At 40.7% G+C, this 25,708-nt stretch overlaps 1 protein-coding gene, 1 long non-coding RNA gene and 2 other non-coding genes across 4 annotated transcripts; 3 read left to right on the forward strand and 1 right to left on the reverse strand.

Moving 5' to 3' along the window:
* Positions 1 to 7,019: 7,019 nt before the first annotated feature.
* Positions 7,020 to 12,325, forward strand: LOC114459506 (E3 ubiquitin-protein ligase TRIM39-like). The gene is made up of 2 exons (XM_028441735.1): positions 7,020 to 7,151; positions 10,628 to 12,325. Exon 2 carries the CDS (start codon positions 10,637 to 10,639, stop codon positions 12,218 to 12,220), a length of 1,584 nt encoding a protein of 527 aa, XP_028297536.1. The 5' UTR covers positions 7,020 to 7,151; positions 10,628 to 10,636; the 3' UTR covers positions 12,221 to 12,325.
* A 1,212-nt stretch (positions 12,326 to 13,537) lies between these two features.
* On the forward strand, positions 13,538 to 15,417 carry LOC114459512 (uncharacterized). Its single transcript, XR_003673381.1, has 3 exons — positions 13,538 to 14,082; positions 14,871 to 15,101; positions 15,248 to 15,417. It is a non-coding gene; the product is annotated as an uncharacterized LOC114459512 (long non-coding RNA).
* An 8,196-nt stretch (positions 15,418 to 23,613) lies between these two features.
* Positions 23,614 to 23,687, reverse strand: trnai-aau (transfer RNA isoleucine (anticodon AAU)). Its single transcript has one exon. It is a non-coding gene; the product is annotated as a tRNA-Ile (tRNA).
* A 1,641-nt stretch (positions 23,688 to 25,328) lies between these two features.
* On the forward strand, positions 25,329 to 25,401 carry trnat-cgu (transfer RNA threonine (anticodon CGU)). The gene has a single exon. It is a non-coding gene; the product is annotated as a tRNA-Thr (tRNA).
* The last annotated feature ends 307 nt before the right edge of the window (positions 25,402 to 25,708 follow it).

A 25,708-nucleotide genomic window follows, 5' to 3' on the forward strand; every position in this document is an offset into this window, starting at 1 on the left:
TTACAATTTTGACATGTACTTCTTAGATTTTCACATGTTTTTCAGATTTTCACATGTTTTTCAGATCCACAAATACATCAACAATTTACACACGTGTTTTCTCATTTATGTGTGTATTTATCATGAATTATCATGTGTAAATCCTCAACTGTGATTGTGGATTGAGCAAAGTACGTTTGTGGATCGGCCCAGAAATATAAAGAGAACCAATATTACAAATTTGGAAATATCAAAACAATCAATAATAAAAATGTGGAAATATAATGAGAATCAAAAATGAAAAAAATATACAAAAGTAGTATATTTGTTTTCCATTTTGTGCTTTTTCTGTTTTGTCGTTGTCTTTTACTTCATGACTCAAGCTGTCGGTAAAAGCAAAGGTCAATTCAATGGTCATTCTGCCCAGGCTGACTAGTCGATACCTGATCACATGATTCCTCTTCTCTTGGAGGGAAAGTTAAAAATGGGAGACGTGGATGAATTGAGAAGAGGCGTTCAACGACAGTTATTTGCAATATCTCGGTATGTAGAGGAAAATTCTCCAACGGACTATATTTTAAGGTTGGTGGAAGATGTCATGGAAAGTCTTGGAGAAATATCTGCGCTGACAAATGCAGACATGGACGAAGCTGTGTGGTGCAATCTTGAGGAGGTAAGTGTAAAATACGATGCCGTCATGTTGTCGGTCAGCTTTGTACACAAGTTTTAAGAGGGACAAAAGCTACATCATGACTCTGATTCACATATTAGGCATTCAGCCCTAATTAGCAGCCACAGCCAAAGTTAGCCCCTGCTATGGGCAGACCTGTGTTCAGCTCACACAAACGGACAGATTAGAGCTCAGACACACAGTGTGTCCCAGAGCAGGGATTAGGATGATCCATGGTCTTCTTAAATCACAGGGTGTACAATTGCAAAGTGAGTATTGATGCTGGATTTTTCCAGATCAAAGATGCAATTTAAAATGTACCAAGTATATAATTGACCCAATGGAAATAAATGTAGAAGTGATACATCAATGAAATATTTCAATATTTTCTTTGAAATACTGTTAATAAAGATTCCTTTGCAGACAGGTTCCTGGGCCCTGGTAGTCCTCAGTGTTTAGAGCTATAAGGACAACTTCAGGGCCTGAAGACCTGTCAATGAAATAAACACATTTATATAATTGTAATAACAAACCATGCATTGCTGTCTTAAAAAGATTGTACTTCTTGTAGTGTTGACTTTTGACAACATGTGCAGACAAGGTAAAATAAATAAATAAATAAATGAAGACCTGTCAGAGACAGTTTAAATGGTAGCATGGTAATACAGTAATAGATCCTTTTATAAATGCTCCTTGCATTGTGTGTTTCTGGATATACAGGGATGAAAAACTTGAAATGAGAAGCAACAATTATGGTTATGTCATTGGCAGTGATAGAACTTATAACAATAATAAATTCAAATGTGCTATTGTGAGCAGCTAGACAGATAGAAGTACTACTTTTAAAAACATTAGGACTGTAGGTTGAATATTTTACAAGTTATGACAATGTGTTGACAAAGAGTTGAAGGTAAAGCTGTCCCTCTACTCTAGAAGTTGGTCAAAGCTATAAATGGAACTCATTGAAGGGCTGTGAGTCAAAAACGGTTAAAGATACAGAAAAGTTGAAGGTATTCACTAAAAATGAACAAAAAAGCTGAACATTTTAAAATGGGTTTAAGAACTGCTGACCAGTGGAACATTACATTTTCATTAAAATTATTTAAAAAGTTGAAAAGTTATTAAAAAACTCAAATTGAAAATGACAAAATGCAGATACACACACACACACAAACCAACCCAGCGCTGTTTCTTTAATCCCAAAAACACTTTCCAGTCTCTGCAGCAGTAGATGATGATCCACTGTATCGAAGGCTGCACTGAGATCTAAGACATACCTGTCAAGTATCCCGTTTTGGTCTGGAAACTCTCAAATTTTACCCCTCTTTCCCGCCATCTTCACGTATTATTATTTTTCCGTAAATATCCCGTATTTTAATGTAATAAAAATTAAAAGATGCCGCGAGAACTGCCACCTGAATTAGCCTGGGCGGCAGCTCTCACGAGATTAGTGCCGACAGCAGCAACAAACCCAGAAACAACTCAGAAAAGAGATGAATGAATGAAGACGTTCCAGCGAAAAAAACTAAGAACTGGTGTAAATACGTTGTAAAATGTGACAGAGTTTAACTTCCTAAAGAACAGCAGGATGGGGACACAGTTACACGTTCTGTTAGACTAGTAACTAGGGATGTAACGATTAATCGTAAGGCAGTTAAAAATCGATTCATAGGTATCACGGTTAATATCGATTTTCTGAAAACTGAATCCACAAGTGTAGGCGGCGGGCGGAGTCTGCTACTACTTTCTTTCTGACCGCCTTCTACTCTTAAATATGTTAATAAATGATTCATTACCCCTTTAGCGAAAGAATATCTGTAATATTACTTGAATATCTGTAAAAGTCATGTTTTTCTATTAGCTCTGTCTGCTAGCATAGCTTCTCTTCTTCACTGCAAGATATCTGCGTGCCAACCGATCACTGTATTACCAGCGCCCTCTGCTGGTCCAAACAAATCTGACGTAAATCATTGCAATCACGGTTTTTTTTTTTTTTTAAACGTCCAATTGTTAAGGCACAAAATACATTTTCAGTTGCACTTTTAAAAAGGAAAAATAGCTATTATGCAGTTTTACATTGTTTATTATCGAACCAGAATTTAAATTAATAGGCTTCATTTTCATTTGTATTATTCCTTTATTTATTTCATTCAAGATTTATTTTTAGTTAAATTGCATTGTTTTGAATAGTTTATCAAGGAATTCTTTTGACAATGAAAAATAAAAGGAAAATAATACAGTATTTTCTAGTTTTTTTTCCAAAAAAAAAATTTGTCTACAGTCCCATTTTGTAAAATAAATCGTAAGAGAATCGTATCGTGAACCCAGTATCGTGAATCGAATCGTATCGGGAGTTGAGTGAATCGTTACATCCCTACTAGTAACTTTTAGCATCTCCCACAGCAGAAGGAACCACGTAAGTGACCATGAAAAATCAGCCAATCACAAGCTCCACAAATATACACTGCTTTAAAAAAGTGTTAATGAATGTAAAGTCTGTAATAAATGTCTATAATAAGTCATTAGTGAATACCAGAGAACCACATGAGGGAGTATGAGAAATTATAAGAAAATATCTAATGAAAATAAAATGATAATGTCTGACTTAAAGACAAGCAATGTGAAATTAATAATAAATATGTAACGTGCTGACTTGTATATAAACTGTAAGTATATTAAATAAACACATGTGCTTCATATACACATTTATGTTTTTATTTTGGCTGTTTTATAATTTAGGAATTAGGGCTGGGCGAAAAATTGAGATTCACGATGTATCAAGTTTTCAATTTTGGCAATATGGAATACTATAATATTTCGTATATCAATACATATATAGCCCTTATTTTCAATGTATATATATATATATATATATATATATATATATATATATTATATCTTATTATGTATCAAAATACTAGTTTTAAGAGTCGCTGCTTTTACTTCTCAGAACAACATGTAAAGCTCAGTTAGATGATTAATAAGTGTCACATATTGATCAGCTGTTTGTTAATAAATGAGCCTGTGTAACATTTTCCATCAGCAAATTTAACCCAGAATTTTCTTTCTGATCAGACTTTATTTGATAAAATAATCTAGATTTATATCATATATCATCATTTAGATAAAATATATTGAGATATGAGTGTTGGTCCATATCACCAGCCCTAGTAGGAATGTTCAAAACATTTAAATGTTAATAAAGGTCAGCCTACCAGATTCTAATCACATCATTGTATTCAGGTAGTATTTGACAAGTGGGTATTTTAGATTTATTGTACACTTATCTTAAAATATAAGGAATACTGGAGCTTAGTTGGGAGGGTGGGACGACTCGTAGTGGGCGCCAGAAAATTTCCCTTATTTTCAAATCCAAGAGTTGACATATATGATCTAAGAGAACCAGAACTGAGATCAACCTTCTGTCTGAGGTTAAGAGAAGATCATTGGTTACTTTTACTAAGACAGTCTCTGTGCTGTGATTGGCTCTAAAGCCAGACTGAAAGCTCTGTATAAATTGTTCCTAAGTAGGTGATCACATAGTTGACCTGTGATGACTTTTTCAAAAATTTTGGAAACTAAAGGGAGATTAGATATTGGTCTATAATTGGACAAGTCATTTTTATGGAGAGGTTTGATTACAGTGGTTTTAAAGGTCTGTGGTACATAACCTGTTACTATAGATGTGTTAATACAGTTCATCATATTATTAACCATTTATTAGTAGTTTTAACCCACAACATGAATGGTTTTATCACTTATCAAGTCAGCCTGCTTTGATAACGGACAGTGATCAGTTTCCCTTCATTACAACAGCACACGTTTTTTATCGTCACGTGTCATCACCTTTGTGAAGAAACTCACTCTGCCAGTTTTCTCCATTGTAGTGATTGGTCGGACTTTGCTAGCTCCACCCCTTTCATGTGAACACACATGTACCCAGGCTGAAAACACTTGGCTTCAATTAGCGTGTTGTTATCGACCTTCATAGGACAGCTTCTCTCTGACAGGAAATGTTTGGTTTGTTGACGCCCGTTAATGGAGATTAATCCAGGATACAATTATCTAGATTCATAGCATAGGGTCTTTATGTCCTAAAATTATATCTAATTCATTCATTTAATTTACTACAGCAAAATAAATCACGTTTAAAAGTATATTCTATAATTGTATAATAATGGCATTATTAAAACTGAACCTTGTGACTAACGCTGTGTTGTTATGTTTATCCAGTAACGTTAGCATATCTTCATCTATTATCTGCTAATGATGCCTTAATCTACTAGTTTAGCGGGGGATAATCCACTAACATGCTTTAATGCACACATGTAAACGTAAAAAAGTGCATCACAAACTGTCTGATCCACTCTAGGGTGTTTTTGAAACAAAGAGGAAAAGTTTTATAGATATTTATCACAGACTCAGAGCTAGCGAAGCTTTACGAGCAGTGAATATTTGTTTGACTGAAATACCGTAAATTCTGTAATATGTCACACCTTTTTCATTTAAAGATATTGGTCTGTGACTTATCAGAGCTGAAAGTAATGGATTACAAGTACTCACATTACTGTAATTGAGTTGCTTTGATGGGTTCTCGTACTTTAGTATATTTATAAATCACTAATTTTATTTGTACAAGTACGTTTTAAAACATTTCTACACCAACCACTACTGAGTGAATTATTTTCTGTTTTAAAATGATCAACAGACATTGTGAAACTACAAAAAATGAAATGACCAGACAACAACAAATGCATCACATCATAGCCGACCAATCAGATTAAACGTAATGCATCACATCATAGCCCACCAATCAGATTAAACGTAATGCATTAGATCATAGCCCACTAATCAGATTAAACGTAATGCATTAGATCATAGCCCACTAATCAGATTAAACGTAATGCATTAGATCATAGCCGACAAATCAGATTAAACGTAATGCATCACATCATAGCCGACCAATCAGATTAAATGTAATGCATTAGATTATAGCCCACCAATCAGATTAAACGTAATGCATTAGATCATAGCCGACCAATCAGATTAAACGTCATGCATTAGATCATAGCTGACCAATCAGATTAAATGTAATGCATTAGATCATAGCCCACCAATCAGATTAAATGTAATGCATCACATCATAGCCGACCAATCAGATTAAACGTAATGCATTAGATCATAGCCGACCAATCAGATTGAACGTAATGCATTAGATCATAGCCCACCAATCAGATTAAACGTAATGCATCACATCATAGCCGACCAATCAGATTAAACGTAATGCATTAGATCATAGCCCACCAATCAGATTAAACGTCATGCATTAGATCATAGCCAATCAATCAGATTAAATGTAATGCATTAGATCATAGCCCACCAATCAGATTAAACGTAATGCATTAGATCATAGCCCACCAATCAGATTAAATGTAATGCATTAGATCATAGCCCATCAATCAGATTAAACGTGATGCATTAGATTATCACCCACCAATCAGATTAAATGTAATGCATTAGATCATAGCCCACCAATCAGATTAAATGTAATGCATTAGATCAGTTTATAATATGTATTTATACTTAGAGCCTGATACATTTTTTTTTTTTTTTTTTTTGTTGTGAATTGAATTAATTTGTGTTATTAATATTTTTTATTTTTTAAATTTACATTTTGACAAACCTTTTATTTAATACAGATGCCTTTGTGGAAAATAAATTATATTCCAATTGTGAAAGACATAATTTTTTCCTTTTTATGGTTTCTACATGAGATGTTTACTGTATGTAAGAGAACCAACAATAACTGTGGGGGTGAAAGTAACTAGTAACTTTAACTTTAAATACTATTTAATTGAGCTACTTTTTACTTGTACTTGAGTATTTTATGTATGATTTACTTGTACTTGTACTTGAGGATATATTAGTACTTTTTACACCTCTGTGACTTATACAATGAAGCGACTTATATGTAAGTTTTTGGCCAACAGCGCCCCCTGGTGAGTAAAATGTTCATTAGTTTTTTATTGTTGTATAAGACGCTCTCTCATTGGTAGTAATTATGCCTGATGTAACAGTCTATACATACAGTATATCCACTATGAGGAGTAAAATGTGTTTGCATTATTTAATTTAATATATTTGATCTTCCTATGATAATATGACACACATTTAATCACAAAAGGCAACTTCGAACAGATCAATGTTGACAGGTTGTCATGGCAACTCAGGCTAAAATGGAAGCTCAATGTTGACAGGTTGTCACGGCAACTCAGGCTAAAATGGAAGCTCAATGTTGACAGGTTGTCATGGCAACTCTGGCTAAAATGGAAGCTCAATGTTGACAGGTTGTCATGGCAACTCAGGCGAAGATCAAAGCTGCAGAATCTACATCATTCAACAGAATCTCCTCCTGCACCGTCAGAAACGACTAAAGTAGTTTTAATAATATAGATTAACGTTGACCAACGGTTGTCATCAGTGAGCAACGTTTGAGACCAAGGTGAGTTTCTAATAATAATGTCAACTTTAATGACTAATTTAGTGATTTCCCACAATCCAGTGAGTAAATACTGCTTGTTTTAATCTAAATGTGTTTACATATTTAGTCATAATCTTGTGTAAATGAGCTGATATTGTAAAGATCTTTGGAACGACTCAAGCTCCTCCCACTGCTGGTGCAAACTCCATTATTGGTTATAAGATCTTCTTCGTTCTAAGCATTTGGTGGATTAGGGGCTAGATTTCCAGTGCATTATATCAATTCTGGACTGGTGTGGGACAACATATATGTTTGGGACAATGCATCAATACAAAACATTTACGTCGACATATTTTTTGTGTCAAATGGGCGGGGCGATATGGCCTTTTTTAAATGTCTGAATATTTTCAAGCTATATGATGATATACGATATACATCTCAATATTTTGCCCTTGCCTTGAGATGATGCTTTGATGTATAAAACCAGAATGACAATATTCAATATATATTGTTGTTTTCTCTGTGATGTAATTGGGGTTTCCCCTATTAGAGCATAGTGCACCCTCGGATCTGGGTTGGTTGCGTTTGAATATGCGATCGGAGTATCAAATGATTTGGTCTTGTACTTTCCTGGTGTGCCTAAGGCATAAAGCGGCGGTGCAGAAGGCAACTATATGTGACAGAGAATAATTACAATGACTAGGGCCATGTCTGGTGTAAACCACATGTACATTAGAGGTTGGATAGGGCTTTTGTAGTGGATTCCAGTCCTAGTTTCTAGTTTACGATGTCCTTGAGGTGGTAGATGTTATTGAATGCGACGACTGGTTGGCAAATTAGGAATACCATATCTCGGCTTGTAGGGTTTATTCAGCTTGCAGTTGACGGCTCGTCTGTTGGTTTTGTTGTTCTGTATAGCTTAATTTTGTCTCTGTGGACCCACTTGAGCTTTGTTTGGTCTTTGTGTTGGGAATCTTTATTTGGTACACCACTGAAGACAGTTTATCGGTGACGAGGTAGGGTCCGGTCGATTTGGGAAGAAATTTCTTATCTAGTTTGGTTGCATGATAAGCGTTTTTGCCGGCGGGCAGAGCAAAACTGTAATATTAGACTCTACCTCCCACCTGTAGTTCGTCATAGGCATGTGCCAGTATCACCCCCCTTTGGTTTTGCGGGACGATAAATGCATGCATTTGTGAGTCAGCAGAAACATGGACCAAGATGCCATTGACTATCCGTAACAAGTGACGGACAGCAAACAGATGGTCGAGGTTAAGTGTGGAGGCAAAGTCAGAGGAGGAGGGATTGTCTAGTGTATTGTCCCCCATGAGGCGAATCATCAAGGAGATCACGGGGTCTTGGCCTTGTAACATCATCAGGTCTGGTTTTGCATGCGTAAGCAACCACTGGTCTGTTCGTGTATCTGGTACAGACCGGCACTGAGGCAGTGTGCTGAAAAGCCCAGATGGAATTCCTTGTTGTGGTCAGGATAGGCGAGGCACGGAGCCTTCGTTAGCATATCGATTAAAGTCTGCATAGCGTGTTGTTGGGGCTCACCCCAAGTGAAAGGGACATCCTTCTTTAGGAATGTGTAAAGAGGTTTTGCTAAATTGGCGTAATTGTCAATGAATTGCCTGGAGTAGCTACAGATACCAAGGAAGTTTCTTAAACCTGAGACATGCTGGGGAACCTTGAAGTTCTGAAGACCCTGAATGTGTTGTGCCTGTGGTTCCACACCCTTACCGACTAGGAGACCGACATAGATTACTGTTGTGCGGGAACATTGACACTTGGACAGTGAGATTTTGGCACTGGCGCAGGTCAGTACATGATCAATTTCACTCCTGTGGTTTGCAAATGTTGTGTTTTTCATTAATGTCATCAACAAATATATGAGGGTGCCATGAGACTTTCAACATGGCTGCTGTTTGGTTCAAAGTTGTGCGACATCGGATTTGTCTCGACTACAATGATACCGTTCCTAAATTATTTCATAAAATGGTCCTGAGAGCAGAGTCAGCGGAGTCATGTGCGCGCTAGAGCCAATCACTGGAGAGCTCATGACATCATCACTGTGGAGTTAGAACTGATGACATCATCACTGTGGATGAGCTTTTTCTGTTTTTGATCACCGTCTTGCAGGCATATAATATATACATCGGAAACTATAACAGAATGTCTCACTGCACGTAAAGCTACATATTATTATTATTATTATTATTACGATTTTCTAACTGGTTTCTGCATTTAGCTCATTTTGTTAACATTTAAAACAGGGATTCACATCCAACAACATGTTATATATAATTGTACACAATATGTTTCAAGGCTGTAGCTATTGAATATTTTTGTAATCCAGTATTCTACTGAAAATTCCATAGATTAACATATTTTTTTAGTTAAAGAGAAATTATATTTATACATGAGAAACTAACATATTTGATGTAGGAATGGATGAACCATTTGTTTCCTTTTTTAGATAATCAACACTTTTGCTTTTTAGCAAACGGTAATTGCATCTCAGGAAATGTGACGAGTTAATTAAAAATGAATAAAACCAACAGAATAACAACTTTCTACTTCTGCCAAGTCCAAACATCTTCTCAGATATCTACAACTACATAGATATCTTTATTTGAGGAACATTGAAGATAACTTGAACTAAAGTTTAAAATTGGTGACGTGATGTTTTCCATATCTTTAACTTTCATTCTACGGAGTCCAAATGAGGTTTGATATAAATGTAATGTTCATTTTGAAAAAAAAAAAAAAACAGGATTGAAGTGCAAATATATCTAACCAGTTTCTAGGTTAGAGATTAAATGTGTAAACAGTTTGCCATTGGTTTCCATCATCTACCACCCACCACTAAAAGTCATGTGATGTGTGATATTATCTAAAAAAGGTCTCTACTGCTCATGGGGAATGTATTTTTTTTAATATAAATTAGCAGTGAATGGATTAAAAAAATAGCCAATCAATTGCAAATCTGACTAAATAATCACGATTAATCACAACTTGTGAATTTCAGTCACAAGTTGCACAGAAATTACGTGTATTTATAAGTTACAAGTAAAGTAATTTAATTTGTTCCCAAACAAAATCACTGTTAAATGTAGTGTGTGGTCCATGCAGACTTTAAAGGTTTGTGCTATGTTAAACTTCAGTCTGTTATTACACAATATATTGGTTATTTTAAAGAAAAAAGATTGTACATTAAAATAAAATGCGCAAAAAACCTAACCTATAATTTAGAAAAATTCCAGTGTCAATACGAGAGAACTTTAGAACTAATTTGAACCTTAAACATTCAAACTATTGCACTTTTACATTCAGCTGCTGAGGCACAGCAGACTGTCCACATTACTACAGGATGACTGAATCAATGCTAAATACTAGAGGTGATCTCAGTGAGATGGACTCAGAAACATTAGTAAAGGAACGTTCCACAACAATGAGAGTGTCCTGTTAATGTGCTGCTTGTCTCTGTCCCTCAGTTTGTGGACATGTCTCCTGCCTGCAGTGGGACGTCTGAACATCACTTCCTGTGCTCCATCTGTCTGGAGGTGCTCACTGATCCAGTCACCACATCATGTGGACACAACTTCTGCAAAACATGCATCAGCACACACTGGGACACCAGTACCACCAGCAGGTGTCCCGTGTGTAATCAGGTGTTCAGCACTAAACCTCAGCTGAAGGTCAATATTATGATGCGTGAGATGGTTTCTCAGTTCAGACGTGAATCTGAGAAGAAAGCAGCAGCACCAGGAGAAGTTCCCTGTGACGTCTGCACTGGAACCAAAGTAAAGGCCCTGAAGTCCTGCCTGGACTGTGGGGTCTCCTACTGTGAGACTCACCTGGAGCCTCATCTGACAGCATCAGGCCTGAGAAGACATCAGCTGGTGGAGCCTGTGGAGAACCTGGAAACCAGGATGTGTCCAAAGCACAGCAAACCTCTGGAGCTGTTCTGTCAGAGTGATCAGACACGTGTCTGCTTGATGTGTTCTCTTTTGGAGCACAGGAGTCACCAGTTAGTCCCTCTGGGAGAAGATCTGTTTGAAGACAAGAAAGTTTATCTTCAGCAGATGATCCAAAAGAGACGAGAGAAGCTGGAGGAGATCAGAGAGTCAGTGAGATTCAGGAAGGAAGCAGCAGACAGAGGGAAAGCTGAAGGTGTGGAGATGTTCACTGCTCTGATGGAGCTTGTTCGAAGAGGCCTGAAGGAGCTGATGAAGACAATGGAGGAGCAACAAGAAGCAGAAGAGAGAGAGGCTGAAGGTTTGATCAAAGAGCTGGAGGAGGAAATATTTGAGCTGATGAAGAGAAGCTCTGAGGTGGAGCAGCGCTCCCACTCTGAAGACCACCTCCTCCAACACTTCTGCTCCCTGAAAGCTCCTCCAGCCACCAAGGACTGGACAGAGGTCATGGTCCATCCATCATCACATGAGGGGACTGTGCTGAGAGCTGTGGCTCAGCTGGAGGACACACTCAGTGATGAGATGAAGATGATGAAGATGAAGATGATGCAGCAGTTTGCAGTAGATGTGACTCTTGATCCTCTTACAGCTCATCCTAAACTCGTCCTGTCGGATGATGGGAAACAAGTTTACTGCAGTGATGTGAAGAAGCACCTTCCAGACAACAAAGAGAGATTTTCTCATTGTGTCAGTGTTTTAGGGAAACAGAATTTCAGTTCAGGCAGATTTTACTTTGAGGTTCAGGTTAAAGGAAAAACTGAGTGGACTTTAGGAGTGGTTAAAGAATCCATCAACAGGAAGGGATATATTACTGCGACTCCTAAGAATGGTTACTGGACTGTGACACTCAGAGATGGAAATGTGTATAAAGCATATGAAGATCATCCAGTCATTCTTCATCTGAAGCGTGTTCCTGAGAAGGTGGGTGTGTTTGTGGACTATGAGGAGGGTGTGGTCTCCTTTTATGATGTAGATGCAGCAGCTCTGATCTACTCCTTCACTCACTGCTGCTTCACTCATAAACTACACCCATTCTTTAGTCCTGGTTTAAACCATGGTGGTAAAAACTCAGCACCTCTGATCATCTGTCCTGTCAATCAAAGTGAATGATCAGTGTCATGATGAAGTCTCACCAACAATAGATTCAATGGTTCTCTGCAACCATTCACTTCTCCAGGTTGGTTACACACTCCATCCAACCTAACATGTATGTTTCTCAACAGTGGGAGGAAACATTTTATTAAAGAAGTTTCACATTTGGTGTTTGGATTGTGATGAAATAAAAGTGGATTAAAAAAATATATTTTACAAAATGATTCATTGTACAAACGTGTTACATGTTTTATGATCAGTTAAAAGGTGTTAGTGGTTAGTAAAATAGGAACATGATTATTTTTTTCTATGAAATGTAATAAAAATAAGATGCTCAGGTTATCTAAGGAGTTTTTGTAAGTCCATCTAAGTTTAATTTGTAATTGTGTTGAGTATAACTGGTACATTTTATTTTTAAGTGTTGTATGTGGGTATAAATGTTGATATATACAACTATGTACACTTTTCTTTTTCTTTTGTTTTTTGTCATATTACTTTTGAAACCTACATGTAAAAGAGGGTGATTGAACCTCAAAGAAATATTCTCTGTTTATCCAGGTTTACTTAATTTTAATTGAATTTAACTGTTTTTTTTTGTTTGTTTTTTTTATTTCTCTTTGAGTTTTATTTCAAGAAAAAAGCACTTGTAAAGATCACAGGCATCTATACACTTTATTATTGTATCTGTCAAAGTGTGTTGTATGCCACCCTTTGTAAACTTTGTGTAATTGTTCAAACAAAAACACAGAAAAATAAAGAATTTACAAAAAAAAATGTGGTGAAAATAAAGCATTTGCATGAATTAAGAAGAATAAAGTGTTGAATGTTCAAACTTTAAAATGTACTTTTTAAGTCACTACGACTCTTCCTTATTATCTTACCCTTTAATTAAAGAGAAACCGTGAAGTTTTGGTGTTTAAGAAGTGTTTATCTCACTGGTAGCCCTTTGGATTATTCACTAGTTTTAAAGTAGCTCCATGTTTCACAAAGGTTGGTGACTTGTTCTTTAGATCAGTGGTTTTCAACCGTTTCAGACCGCGACCCCACAGAAATGGGTTTAAAGTAGCAAACTAGAGCGGGCAAAAACTGACATAAAGTGCTAAAAATGGTTAAAACTGTCAATATTGGAACAATTAGTTGAAACTGGCTAATAATGGGAATGACAAATGGTGAATGTGGTTAAATTGGCAAAAAAAAATTGAGCATGGAATATGATGAAAATAGGTTAAAAGTGACAATAATGGGTCAACATTTGTGACATTAGGTGGAAAAGTGGTGGAAAGGGTTTATAAGTGCAAAAGTGGAAACACGTGTGCAGAAAAGGCATTGAAATAAGATTGGAAGTGTCAGAAATGGGAGTAATATAGTAAAAATATGGCAAGAAAAAGGGATGAAAGCATGTTAAAATATAGCAAGTTTGGTTTAGTTGCAGAAAAAGGGAAAGTATGAGCAAAAAACAGGGTCCTTGCCCCAAGGTTGAGAACTCCTGCTTTAGATGCTGGTTCCAGGCTGCTGTGGTGTGTGCAGTCTCCTCTGTGGCCACTAGGTGTCAGCCTCCCTCTGCTAACAGCCTGACTCTTTGGATGGAGGTAAAAACCTATGTTTGGCTACAAAAAGTCTACAAACCAGTGACAATAAGCTGTTTCCTCATCAGAATCCCAGTTGTGAGGGAAGAAGAGGAAGTTTGTGTCGAATTAAAACTTAAAGGTAGGGTCGGTAACTTTCTAAATCTAGCTTGATTTTGATGTAGCATGCTCCGACAGCTCCGCCTTCCGACTCCCCCTCCCCCCTGTGCTTCCTCTGAAGCCACCCCCCCCTCACTCACATGAACGCGTACGCAGAAGCAGACCTCAGCCAAGCGTATGATGTCGCATTCAGCGGTAAGATATACTTTATCATTTTATATGTTAAAAAAGTGACTAATTTACTAGCAACGGTGGCGGCCAAGCTAGCATGTTAGCATTAGGTTACCCGGTAGTAAAGCGTTTAGAAGGAGGGCGACATTCGTCCCCAAGTTGTAGTCCTCCTGAAAACAAAGGTTTATTATAATGAGTTTTTCTTTACCACTACTCAGAGTATCGATCAGCTGGTCTGCCACTGTCCTAGAACATAAGTCTTTTACCTCTTTTATTTTATTATAATCATTATTTTCATTTATTTGGCACCTTATTCATTTTCACCTGGTTATTCAGTTTCCCTTACAACATCTTACTTTTCTGCGTGTCTATAATTATTATTTTTAGTGTTGTTTTCATTTCTTATTGTTTCTTTTTAGTGCCACTTTTTGCCTAATTACCAGTCAGGGATAATATAACAGACAGAGAGAGGAGTATAGCTGTAGTCTGTAGAAACCTTTTTTTTATTATTATTTATTTCTGTACATTCTGGTTTCTTTCTTATATTTAATATTCTGTATTTATATATTATTTCACCCAAGTGCTGCTTTTCTTTTCTTTCTATAATACAACTGGAATTGTAATTTCCCTGCCCGAAATAAAATAAAGTATATCTAATCTAATATTGTTTTTTTTTTTTTAATTCAATAGATGTAATAGAGCTGGGAAAAATAATGTCATGTCTACAGCAATTACAGATACATTTTTTTGTTCAGTTATAATCATTGACGAAAAGCCTAAATGTTTGATAGAATTTCTTATTTCTCTTTTAGAGTTCAGAAGGTGAGAGGTTTTATGCCTCTGACCCTGATTACAGTCCGGAGCCAAGTACATCGTGGAGTCAGAGGAGACGTGGCCGAAGTCAAAGGAGGATTGCCACAAATAGAGGCCAACGTCTCAGAGGCAGAGGACGGGGAACCAGAGGACGGGGAACAATAATCCTCGATCAAGATAATGCAAGTCGTGCTCAGATTCTGCAGGGTCTACGAATTGCAGATGAGCAGGTATAGCAAATATAGGTTCTGCAATCAACATCACATGTAATAAACTGGCACGCTACTTAGTGTGGACACTAGATTCCTCTTAGAGAACAGTAAAGCTATATTCAATGAAACATTCCTAAATATCTTGAAAATGTTATGCTTTACAGGCCAGAATTCAAACACTAAACTTAGAGGAATGTCGTCAACTGCTGCAGCGCTGCTTGTCACGTGAACCAAGCATGATGTTTGACCTGCTACACATCACATCAGCAAATGCACCAGCACCTGGCACTCAAGTGTCAAATCAGCTGAGCTGGTGTGTGTGCAACAACTGCAGGGATATGCCCACAGATGTAGAATGCAGCACAGGCCCACCCGGCGCCACGATACAACACTCTCCACCGGGAGGCGGCCCCGGCCCCCCCGACGAGAGAGGACGCCATCCACCGCCAAGCAGGGCCATCCCGTCAGTCACGGACCGGCAAGCCAGAGTACCGAAGCACCCCCAGCCCGGAACCGCCCCCCCACACCAACGGCGCCCATAGAGCCCCCCCCCCCCCCACGGAGGCAATCCCCGACGACCCACGCACCGGCACGAGACACCCCCCCGACGCCAGCACACCCCGAACAACAGCGGGCCCGAGGCCACCAGCCCCGCCCCGCCCAAGGCTGCGCAGCGCCGCCACGAGCCGCGGCCGGTCCCCGGGCAGATGGCCGGAGAGCACCTCCCCGGACACGTAGCCCAAGGATCCGCCCCCGGGGCACCCCCGCCCCGGAATCGCGCCCACGGCGCCCGGTGCACCCAGCCAGTAGACCAGCCAATCCCAACGCGGATCCACCGGGCCAGGAACCACGCGCCGCGCCCCCGCACACCCGCCCAATACGACCCCCGGGGAGGCCCCATAGCACCCCCCACCCCACCCCTCTAGCCATAACGTCCACACCCCGGCCGTTGTGGTCGTACAAAAAGCCCCCGAGGGGGCCCCGCCTGGCTCGTCTCGTAAGCGACATCCCTGGCAAAGGTGCGCCCCAGGGAGCCAAGCCAAGGACCCGCAAGGGCCGACGGAGCAACCCACAGCCACACCCCCGCCACCCAGCATGACACATCCATCATTAACATTTGGACACATTCAGCTGATTGGAAAGTAGATGGAGGATTATTTAGAAGTGATATCAGTGAACAGCTTCCAGTTACAAACCAGAGCTGGGCTTAGATCTATCAATGTGATCATCCAAACAATGTCTATGATGTCTTAACTTTTTTTGTTGATATATTTTGTTAATACATATTTCATGAGTAATATAGTTGTCTCTGTCACATTTTATTTGGCATGAGTAAATAAACTAGTACAGTGACTATTGGAAGTATGTATTCATATAGTTGGAGCTTTAGTAGAGTCATCATTTATGTCCAAATGAGTATGTGTTTGAAGGTTGGATGTACAAAGAGGTGTACTGTACATACTCTGCACTCTCTAGTGTTATAAATGGGTTTATTTGCAGGTGCAAATTAAAATAGCATGTGCGATTTCCCTGGTTTAATTCTATGGGACATGAACATGATAAATGTGTTTTTTTTTTTTTTCTTTACTCATTTTTATATATTTTTTTGTTTGGTGTATTTTTCTGTAATGTATGTTTTTTTATGTGTATTTTTGTATCTTTCTGTTGTGTTTTTGTGCATTTTTTGTATGATTATTATTATTATTTTTTGCCTTTGTAGTGTGATTCTGGAGTCATTTTGTGTATTTTTGTATAAATATTTAGTTTTGTGTATTTTGAGTCATTTTCATATTTTTGTTGTCGTTGGTGCATTTCTGTTATCATTTTGTGTACTTTTTGTGTAAATATTGTTTAGTTTTCTGTTTTACGTAGTTATGTGTATTTTTGTATTTTTAAATTTGACATAAAAAGCTACAAGCTCTTCAGGCAGATGTTGCCAAATGTGTGAAAATAACAGATGTTTGCTGATGGCTATGGTGGAGCTTCATCTTCAGCAGCATCTGAAGCGGCCACAGCCCACAGGTGATGATGGTGGAGGTGGTCGTCAGGTGGATGAGGGGAAGGGGAAACAGGAGGAGGAGAGACCCTCGGCCTCCGCAGGTGAGAGTGGAGGGAATCTGAACTACAGCTAAGAAGTGATGAACTGTCGTCTACCTGGGTCAGATATCAATCAAGATTGGGTGTCATTTATTTTTGTTGTGCTTGTTAACTTTAACACAATCAGTCGTTAGAAGTAGGCCATTTTATAATTTAGCTAGCTGTGCATGCTGGGCAAAGAAAAAAAAAAAAAGATTTATTGAATTTATATATAAAATAAATATATATATATATATATATATAAAATTTAATTTGCAAATTTGAGTTTAAAAAAAAAAGATGTATTTTGTTTATTTTTCCCACCAGTTTTTTCGGACTTTTTTCGCATTCTGTCCTTGTGGGTTACCATAGCGTGATGTGAGCCCACCCCCTTTTTGTTTACATTTGTTTACTCTTTGAGTAGCTATATGTGTGCCACAGGCATGTTTATTGTTTTATTTACAGGGTCGCTGAGAAGAGTGAACTGTTGAGAAAGTTATTTTGTAGCCTGATGAGGTAAAATATAATGATCAAAACCTCATTATAATGTATCAGATAACATTAGATTAAACTTTACTGTCATTGCACAAAGTACAGTCCAGAGAAAACGTTTTGTATCTAACTTGAGAGAAAAACAAGTAAAGAATAAGAATTAGTGCATCTTAATAAGTCTTAATATATAAGACACTTGGTGGAATAAATATAAGAATGAGGTATTGTTTTTACAAACAGCTGTTTTCTTCCAGCCTTAACCTCTCACTGTCTCTTATAGGATGATGTCACTCATTTTTGGGAGCCTGTCGTTGTTTCCTCTCAGTAAGTACTGTATAGAATACATGATTCAGCTATTTTTCTAGAGTGAACATATCAATACTGTGATCATCTGATCATATGTCCATCAGGTGTTTATTTCTCACCTTTCTCTGTTTGTCTCCTTACACTTTTTAAAGGTTGCCATGTCTGTGTTACTGCTGTGGAGGTCTAAGGTGACTGTTTATTGATGTGGTGAGTACATAGTCTGTGAAAATATCACTTAAATCTGTCATTTATTCATTTTAATATTCATCAATGATCATGTCTCACTTCTATTCCTCTCTGTCCTAATTTCAGGATCCCATTATATGTTGTACATTGTTCAGGAGGTTAACTAGACCAAGCAGCTTTTAGGTTTCTGTTAAGTACTGTATAGAATAACAGGACTGGGAGGATGGTGTAGGTTTAAGTTTATTAGACATGTAGATTTACACCAACAAGACAGTGTATAAGCATTGTTACAAGAAAGTTTGTTTTCATTCATAGGCTTCATTGTCTTTCCATCAATACCTGGTGTGTCCCATCACCTAGTGTCCACCTGGAGGCGGAGCCTGCACTTCAGTCTGCCTTTGGGGGCTTTTTGACCATCATCTGTGTCTCTGAACCAGTGGGTGATGATGAACAGTATCATAACATTAGACACAGGTCCTTTGCACTATGGGAGGACAGTGTCTTTATCTGGACTCCTGCTGTTCTCCTTCCTCAGAGTCACAGCCTCCTCTGTCTGCAGGGCTCAGCTCAGGGGGCGGAGCCTCTGCTGCCTGAGCAGCTGAGATCAGTCTGTTACATGTTCCATGTCCTCTCCTCTATGTAGCGCTGTTTATAAGAGTAGAACATTTATTTTCCTCTATAAACAAGCTGGTTCACCGACTTAGTCGTCCTCCTAAGACACTCATCATGTCCCTCATCGTCTCTGTTTGCTCTGTCTGAAGCTCTGCAGCGCGTCACACACACTTTACCGCTTCCTCAGCAACCACACGTCATGAGTTGTCATCACATTTTGATTGGTTGATGTGTGTCCATCCATCCATCCATCCATCTTCTCCCGCTTAGCCGTTTCCGGGTCGCGGGGGCAGCATCCTCAGTAGGGAGGCCCAGACTTCCCTCTTCCCGGCCACTTCCTCCAGCTCTTCCGGGGGGACCCCGAGACGTTCCCAGGCCAGCCGAGAGACATAGTCTCTCCAGCGTGTCCTGGGTCTTCCCCGGGGCCTCCTTCCGGAGGGACGTGCCCTGAACGCCTCACTAGGGAGGCGTTCAGGGGGCATCCTAATTAGGTGCCCGAGCCACCTCATCTGGCTCTTCTCGATGCGGAGGAGCAGCGACTCTACTTTGAGCCCCTCCCGAATGACTGAGCTTCTCACCCTATCTCTAAGGGAGAGCCCAGCCACCCTACGGAGGAAACTCATTTCGGCCGCTTGTACCCGTGATCTTGTTCTTTCGGTCATGACCCAAAGTTCATGACCATAGGTGAGGGTTGGAACGTAGACCGACCTGTAAATAGAGAGCTTCGCTTTTTGGCTCAGCTCCCTCTTTACAATGACGGACTGGTGCAGACTCCGCATCACTGCAGACGCCGCACCAATCCGCCTGTCGATCTCTCGCTCCATCCTTCCCTCACTCGTGAACAAGACCCCGAGGTACTTAAACTCCTCCACCTGGGGCAGAACCTCATCTCCAACCCGGAGAAGGCACTCCACCTTTTTCCGGTCGAGAACCATGGACTCGGATTTGGAGGTGCTGATTCTCATTCCGGCCGCTTCACACTCGGCTGCGAACCGATCCAGTGAGAGTTGAAGGTCACGGTATGTTGGAGCCAACAGGACCACATCATCTGCAAAAAGCAGTGATGCAATACTGAGGCCCCCGAACCGGACCCCCTCAACGCCCTGACTGCGCCTAGAAATTCTGTCCATAAAAGTTATGAACAGAATCGGTGACAAAGGGCAGCCCTGGCGGAGTCCAACCCTCACCGGAAACGATTTCGACTTACTGCCGGCAATGCGGACCAGACTCTGACTCCGGTCATACAGGGAACGAACAGCTCCTATCAGGAGGTTCGATACCCCATACTCCCGGAGGACCCCCCACAGGAATCCCCGAGGGACACGGTCAAATGCCTTTTCCAGGTCCACAAAACACATGTGGACTGGTTGGGCGAATTCCCATGACCCCTCAAGGACCCTGCTGAGGGTGTAGAGCTGGTCCACAGTTCCACGGCCAGGACGAAAACCACATTGCTCCTCCTGAATCCGAGGTTCAACTATCCGGCGGACCCTCCTCTCCAGTACCCCTGAATAGACCTTACCGGGGAGGCTGAGAAGTGTGATCCCTCTATAATTGGAACACACCCTCCGGTCCCCCTTCTTAAAAAGGGGGACCACCACCCCTGTCTGCCAATCCAGAGGCACTGCCCCCGATGTCCACGCGATGTTGCAGAGTCGTGTCAGCCATGACAGCCCCACAACATCCAGGGCCTTGAGGAACTCCGGGCGGATCTCATCCACCCCCGGAGCCCTGCCACCGAGGAGCTTTTTAACCACCTCGGCAACCTCAGCCCCAGAGATAGGAGAGCCCACTCTCGGGTCCCTGGGCCCTGCTTCCTGATTGGAAGGCGTGTCGGTGGGATTGAGGAGGTCTTCGAAGTATTCCCCCCACCGATCCACAACGTCTCGAGTCGAAGTCAGCAGCGCACCATCCGCACCATACATAGTGTTGACGGTGCACTGCTTCCCCCTCCTGAGACGCCGGATAGTGGTCCAGAATCTCTTCGAAGCCGTCCGGAAGTCGTTCTCCATGGCCTCACCAAACTCCTCCCATGTCCGGGCTTTTGCCTCAGCGACCGCCGTGGCTGCACTTCGCTTGGCCCGTCGGTACCTGTCTGCTGCCTCCGGAGTCCCACAGGCCAAAAAGGCCCGGTAGGACTCCTTCTTCAGCTTGACGGCATCCCTCACCCCCGGTGTCCACCAACGGGTTCGGGTATTGCCGCCACGACAGGCACCGACTACCTTGCGACCACAGCACCGATCAGCCGCCTCAGCAACAGAGGCACGGAACATGGCCCACTCGGACTCAATGTCCCCCGCCTCCTCCGAGACATGGTTGAAGTTTTCCCGGAGGTGGGAGTTGAAGCTCCTTCTGACGGGAGACTCTGCCAGGCGTTCCCAGCAGACCCTCACTATACGTTTGGGTCTGCCAGGTCTAACCGGCATCCTCCCCCGCCATCGGAGCCAACTCACCACCAGGTGGTGATCAGTTGACAGCTCCGCCCCTCTCTTTACCCGAGTGTCCAAGACATGCGGCCGCAAGTCCGATGACACGACTACGAAGTCGATCATCGAACTGCGGCCTAGGGTGTCCTGGTGCCAAGTGCACATATGGACACCCTTATGCTTGAACATGGTGTTTGTTATGGACAATCTGTGACGAGCACAGAAGTCCAACAACAAAACACCGCTCGGGTTCCCGACAGGGGGGCCGTTCCTCCCAATCACGCCCCTCCAGGTCTCACTGTCGCTGCCAACGTGAGCGTTGAAGTCCCCCAGCAGAACGATGGAATCCCCAGAAGGAGCACTCTCCAGTACTCCCTCTAAGGAATCCAAGAAGGGTGGATACTCCGAGCTGCTGTTTGGCCCATAGGCACAAACAACAGTCAGGATCCGTCCCCCCACCCGAAGGCGGAGGGAGGCTACCCTCTCGTCTACCGGGGTAAACTCCAACGTACAGGCACTAAGTCGGGGGGCAAGAAGTATAGCCACCCCGGCCCGGCGCCTCTCACCATTGGCGACTCCAGAGTAGAAGAGAGTCCAACCCCTATCGAGAAGGCTGGTTCCAGAGCCCTTGTTATGTGTCGAGGTGAGACCGACTATATCTAGTCCGAACTTCTCCACCTCGCACACAAGCTCAGGCTCCTTCCCCGCCAGAGAGGTGACATTCCACGTCCCTAACGCTAGTTTCTGTAGCCGGGGATCAGATCGCCAAGGCCCCCGCCCTGGACGACTGCCCGATCCACACTGCACCGGCCTTATATGATCCCTCCTGCGGGTGGTGGGCCTACGGGAGGGCGGGCCCACGTCGTCCTTTCGGGCTCTGCCCGGCCGGGGCCCGTGGGCAAAGCCCCGGCCACCAGGCGCTCGCACTCGAGCCCCAACCCCGGGCCTGGCTCCAAGGTGGGGCCCCGGTAGCGCCAATCCGGGCGACGTGAACTGCCTTTGTTTTTTTATTATACATATATGGCTATTGAACCGCTCTTAGTCGGACCCGTCACCTGGGACCTGTTTGCCTTGGGAGACCCTACCAGGGGCATTAAGCCCCCGACAACATAGCTCCCAGGATCATTCGGGTACTCAAACCCCTCCACCACGTTAAGGTGGCGGTTCATGGAGGAGTGGTTGATGTGTGTTTTTCACCAATAGGGAAGAGGTGTATTTTTTGCTTTCAAACACTTTTGCTTTGTGAGAGAAGGTAGAACGTCCCGTTTTTACTCTTCGTTTACACACTGAACGTAACAAAAATGACCAGGAAAAGTGCAGCGTTTTTAATCTATCATAACTATTGTTCTACTTGTTCTATCGAGATCATTTAAAAACTAGTTTATAGTTTTGAGTGTTCACATTTAACAGTTTAAATGGACACTGTGAGGATGCATCTGGTCGTTCTGCTGCCTTAAATTGGTCATGTGATCAGGATGCGGCGACGCGTCCGTCGACTCCACAGGGTTCAAACACAGAAATGGAGGTCGGTGAAAGGAAGAAGATACACTGAACCACAAGCCCAGATCCATGTAAAGGTGGACAATAGATTTTCCTCACTGGTGAATGGGAATGAATAAGAGTTCTGTTCTAATGAGAACAACACAAGCTAACAGCATGGTGAAGACTGAGAGAGCTTCAGGAAAACAGAAGCTACATCAGAAAAAGAGGGATCCTCATACGCTGATCATTGGAGATGAATCTGTGAAAAATGTTCAGATGATTATCAACAAAAATGTAAAAGGTTCTTTGTTTACCTGATGACATGGTATCAGACCTGGAAGGAAGAGTTTCCACACGTGAAGAATGTTGTGATTGATTTTAGAATAAATGATATCAGGAAGGAGCAGTCTGAGGTGTTGAAGAAGAATTCTGTTTATTCTTGTTGGAAATTGTGAGTATTTTGCAGAAAAAAGTGTATATCAGTGGTTCCTTACCTCCAGTTCTCAAAGGAGACATGAACTTCTCTAGAATGTATTCTCTGAATAAGTTAGTGTCTGCTGCTTGTGCTGAACATTCACACATTCCTCTGTGATCAGCACCATGCTTCATTTCCTCTGATAGTTCTGGTCTGTTTGTGATATGTGAAAGCTCACTAGAACTCTGGTATGGAGCAAACAAGTGACTCTGGTCCTCTATAAAATGTGGGTCTAGGTTCACCTCAAGTGAAGCATGATGTGGTTTTTAATCATGTGAGAAAGTAAACAGGACCAAATATAGAACTTTATGTTAAAGAACAATACACACACCTCATAGAGTGTCTCTGCTGGCTGTGAATCCTTGAATTTGGTTGATCAGATGAAATAAGACCCAATAAGCTGTGTTTCTAATGGTTAGATGGTTAACAATAACATAATACATAATAACATTTTCATTTACAAACTGCTAAGATCTGGCCAGTATGGGGCTTGAACCCATGACCTTGGCATTATTAGCACCACACTCTGACCAGCTGAGCTAACTGGCCTATGAAGCTGTAAAAATGTGTAAAAACATGGTTACGAGCAGTGCGTTACTTTTTACAGTAACTTGTACTGTAACGCAATATTGTTTTAAAGAAGTAACGCCGTTACGGTTACATTATGCTGCGTTTGTCCGTTACTTTGCTAGCTGCGGTGTACTTCCTGTTTACAGTGGCTCTACATATTTTTGCGGGACGCCGTGCCAACCATGGTAAAACAGAAGAAGAAGAAGAAGCATTGTCAGCATGTTTCTGTTTACATCACGTGCACCAATCATAGCGAGTCAAGAGCAGGACGAGCTTCTCAGAGTGGAAATATGCGTATTATTTTACTCATTTGTCTCCAAACGATGCATCGGTGAAGCGCTAAGCTAACGCTACATTGGTGGATGTGATGGAAGCATCTGCACCGAAACAACAGCGTATGGATTTTAATGAACTGTGACTGTTGAGAAAAATGCTGTGAATTTGTTTTTCCACATTTATTTTTATAAGCATTTTCAACAGCAGAATGTGCACCTGGAATACACACAGCTTACTTTACATTACTGTGCTGAGGCTGAAAAAATACTGTTTTAATTTTGGAGCAGCTGTTTTGTGCTTTATATGCACATCATTTATGGTTGTTTTATGGCAGTTTTTGTAAAGCAGAGTTGGTCAAAATGTATTCCTAATGTTAATTCAGATTGCTTTCATTTATTTATTTTAGAAGGTTTTTTGTGTTTATGTTGAACATTATTGCTAGTTTTTGTACTTAACCTGTAAGGGAACATTCTAAGGCTAAACACAACTGTTTTATGATGCTTAAGCCACTTTAATTTTTAATAATATTCAGGTTGTTTTGTGTGTTATTTATTTCACAATTCCTTGTAATATTTACAGTTTCTGCTGGTCTCAGATAAATAAACTGGTATTGAAAGAATACTTAGTGTTTCAGTCAGATTGGTGTTTGTAAAGATAAATACTGAGCAGAGTTTAGTTCTGTTAATGTAAATGATTATAAACTGTAGGGTTGGATACAGTAACATTTCATTTATCAGAGGTTTTTATACAAAACAATGTTAATACAGGGGCACAGTTGATCAACAGTGGATTATTATATTATTACAGCACTAATATGAAGCTGTACGGACACAAATGACCCAAAATAAATAATACATTCTTTCATTCTAAGTAACTCAAAAGTTACTTTTTGCAGTAACACATTACTTATTTCAGTAACTCACACAACACTGGTTACGAGTTAAAGCGCTTACGGTTCAAAACACCTAGAAAGTGGTGAGTAGACAATTAAAGCATGATATAACAACTGTAGCACAACTGGCATGTGGTTAAGATACATGGGTGTTTGTTGAGAGCTGATTGAACAAAGGCTATTGATTGGTAGCCTTTCAAATTGGTAAAAAAATAAATAAAGATTTGATGACGGAGTTGGAATTCCCTCATAACTGAGGACCAAAATAAGACCACACACTATCATAACTGTTGACATTAAGATGGAACTGTAAGAGAAAAAAGTTACACCATGAGATGGATTTTTAGAGCCCCGCCCCCAAAACTTTAAAAAAAAAGTGATGCCCAGTTGTAAATGTAAGTGGTGTAGTGTATATTTGCCATGTGAAAAGTCGTCTATGCTGTCAAACACAGGGCCTCATAGCTCAGAGGTTAGAGCACTGGTCTCGTAAACCAGGGGTCGTGAGTTCAATTCTCACTGAGGCCTTCTCTGTACTGTAGAGTGTATTGGTTGTGATTCTGATAAGATGTTTATTCTAAGAACAAAAACTTGGTTTTAATATAGATTTAAGTTTATTTTAAAATGAGCCAACTTGTATCAAGAAACAGCTTAATCATTTTTCACTAATGCTGAGTCAGTTTTTACTTAGATTAGTTGTTTTCTTCTTGTTCCAAAGTTTTCATTTGCAAAATTAAAAAAAAAAAAAAAAAATAACAATATTAATTTGTTTATAGTCAGTGTATTTCACTTATTATTGACTGGGGGAAGTTTGATTTCAAGTAATTTAATCTAA

The sequence above is a fragment of the Gouania willdenowi genome, unplaced genomic scaffold (assembly GCF_900634775.1).
Source record: "Gouania willdenowi unplaced genomic scaffold, fGouWil2.1 scaffold_31_arrow_ctg1, whole genome shotgun sequence".
NCBI lineage: Eukaryota > Metazoa > Chordata > Actinopteri > Blenniiformes > Gobiesocidae > Gouania > Gouania willdenowi.

Excerpts from the sequence above, each read along its gene's own strand:
- LOC114459506 (XM_028441735.1), top strand. The coding sequence starts at position 10,637 with ATGTCTCCTGCCTGCAGTGGGACGTCTGAACATCACTTCCTGTGCTCC.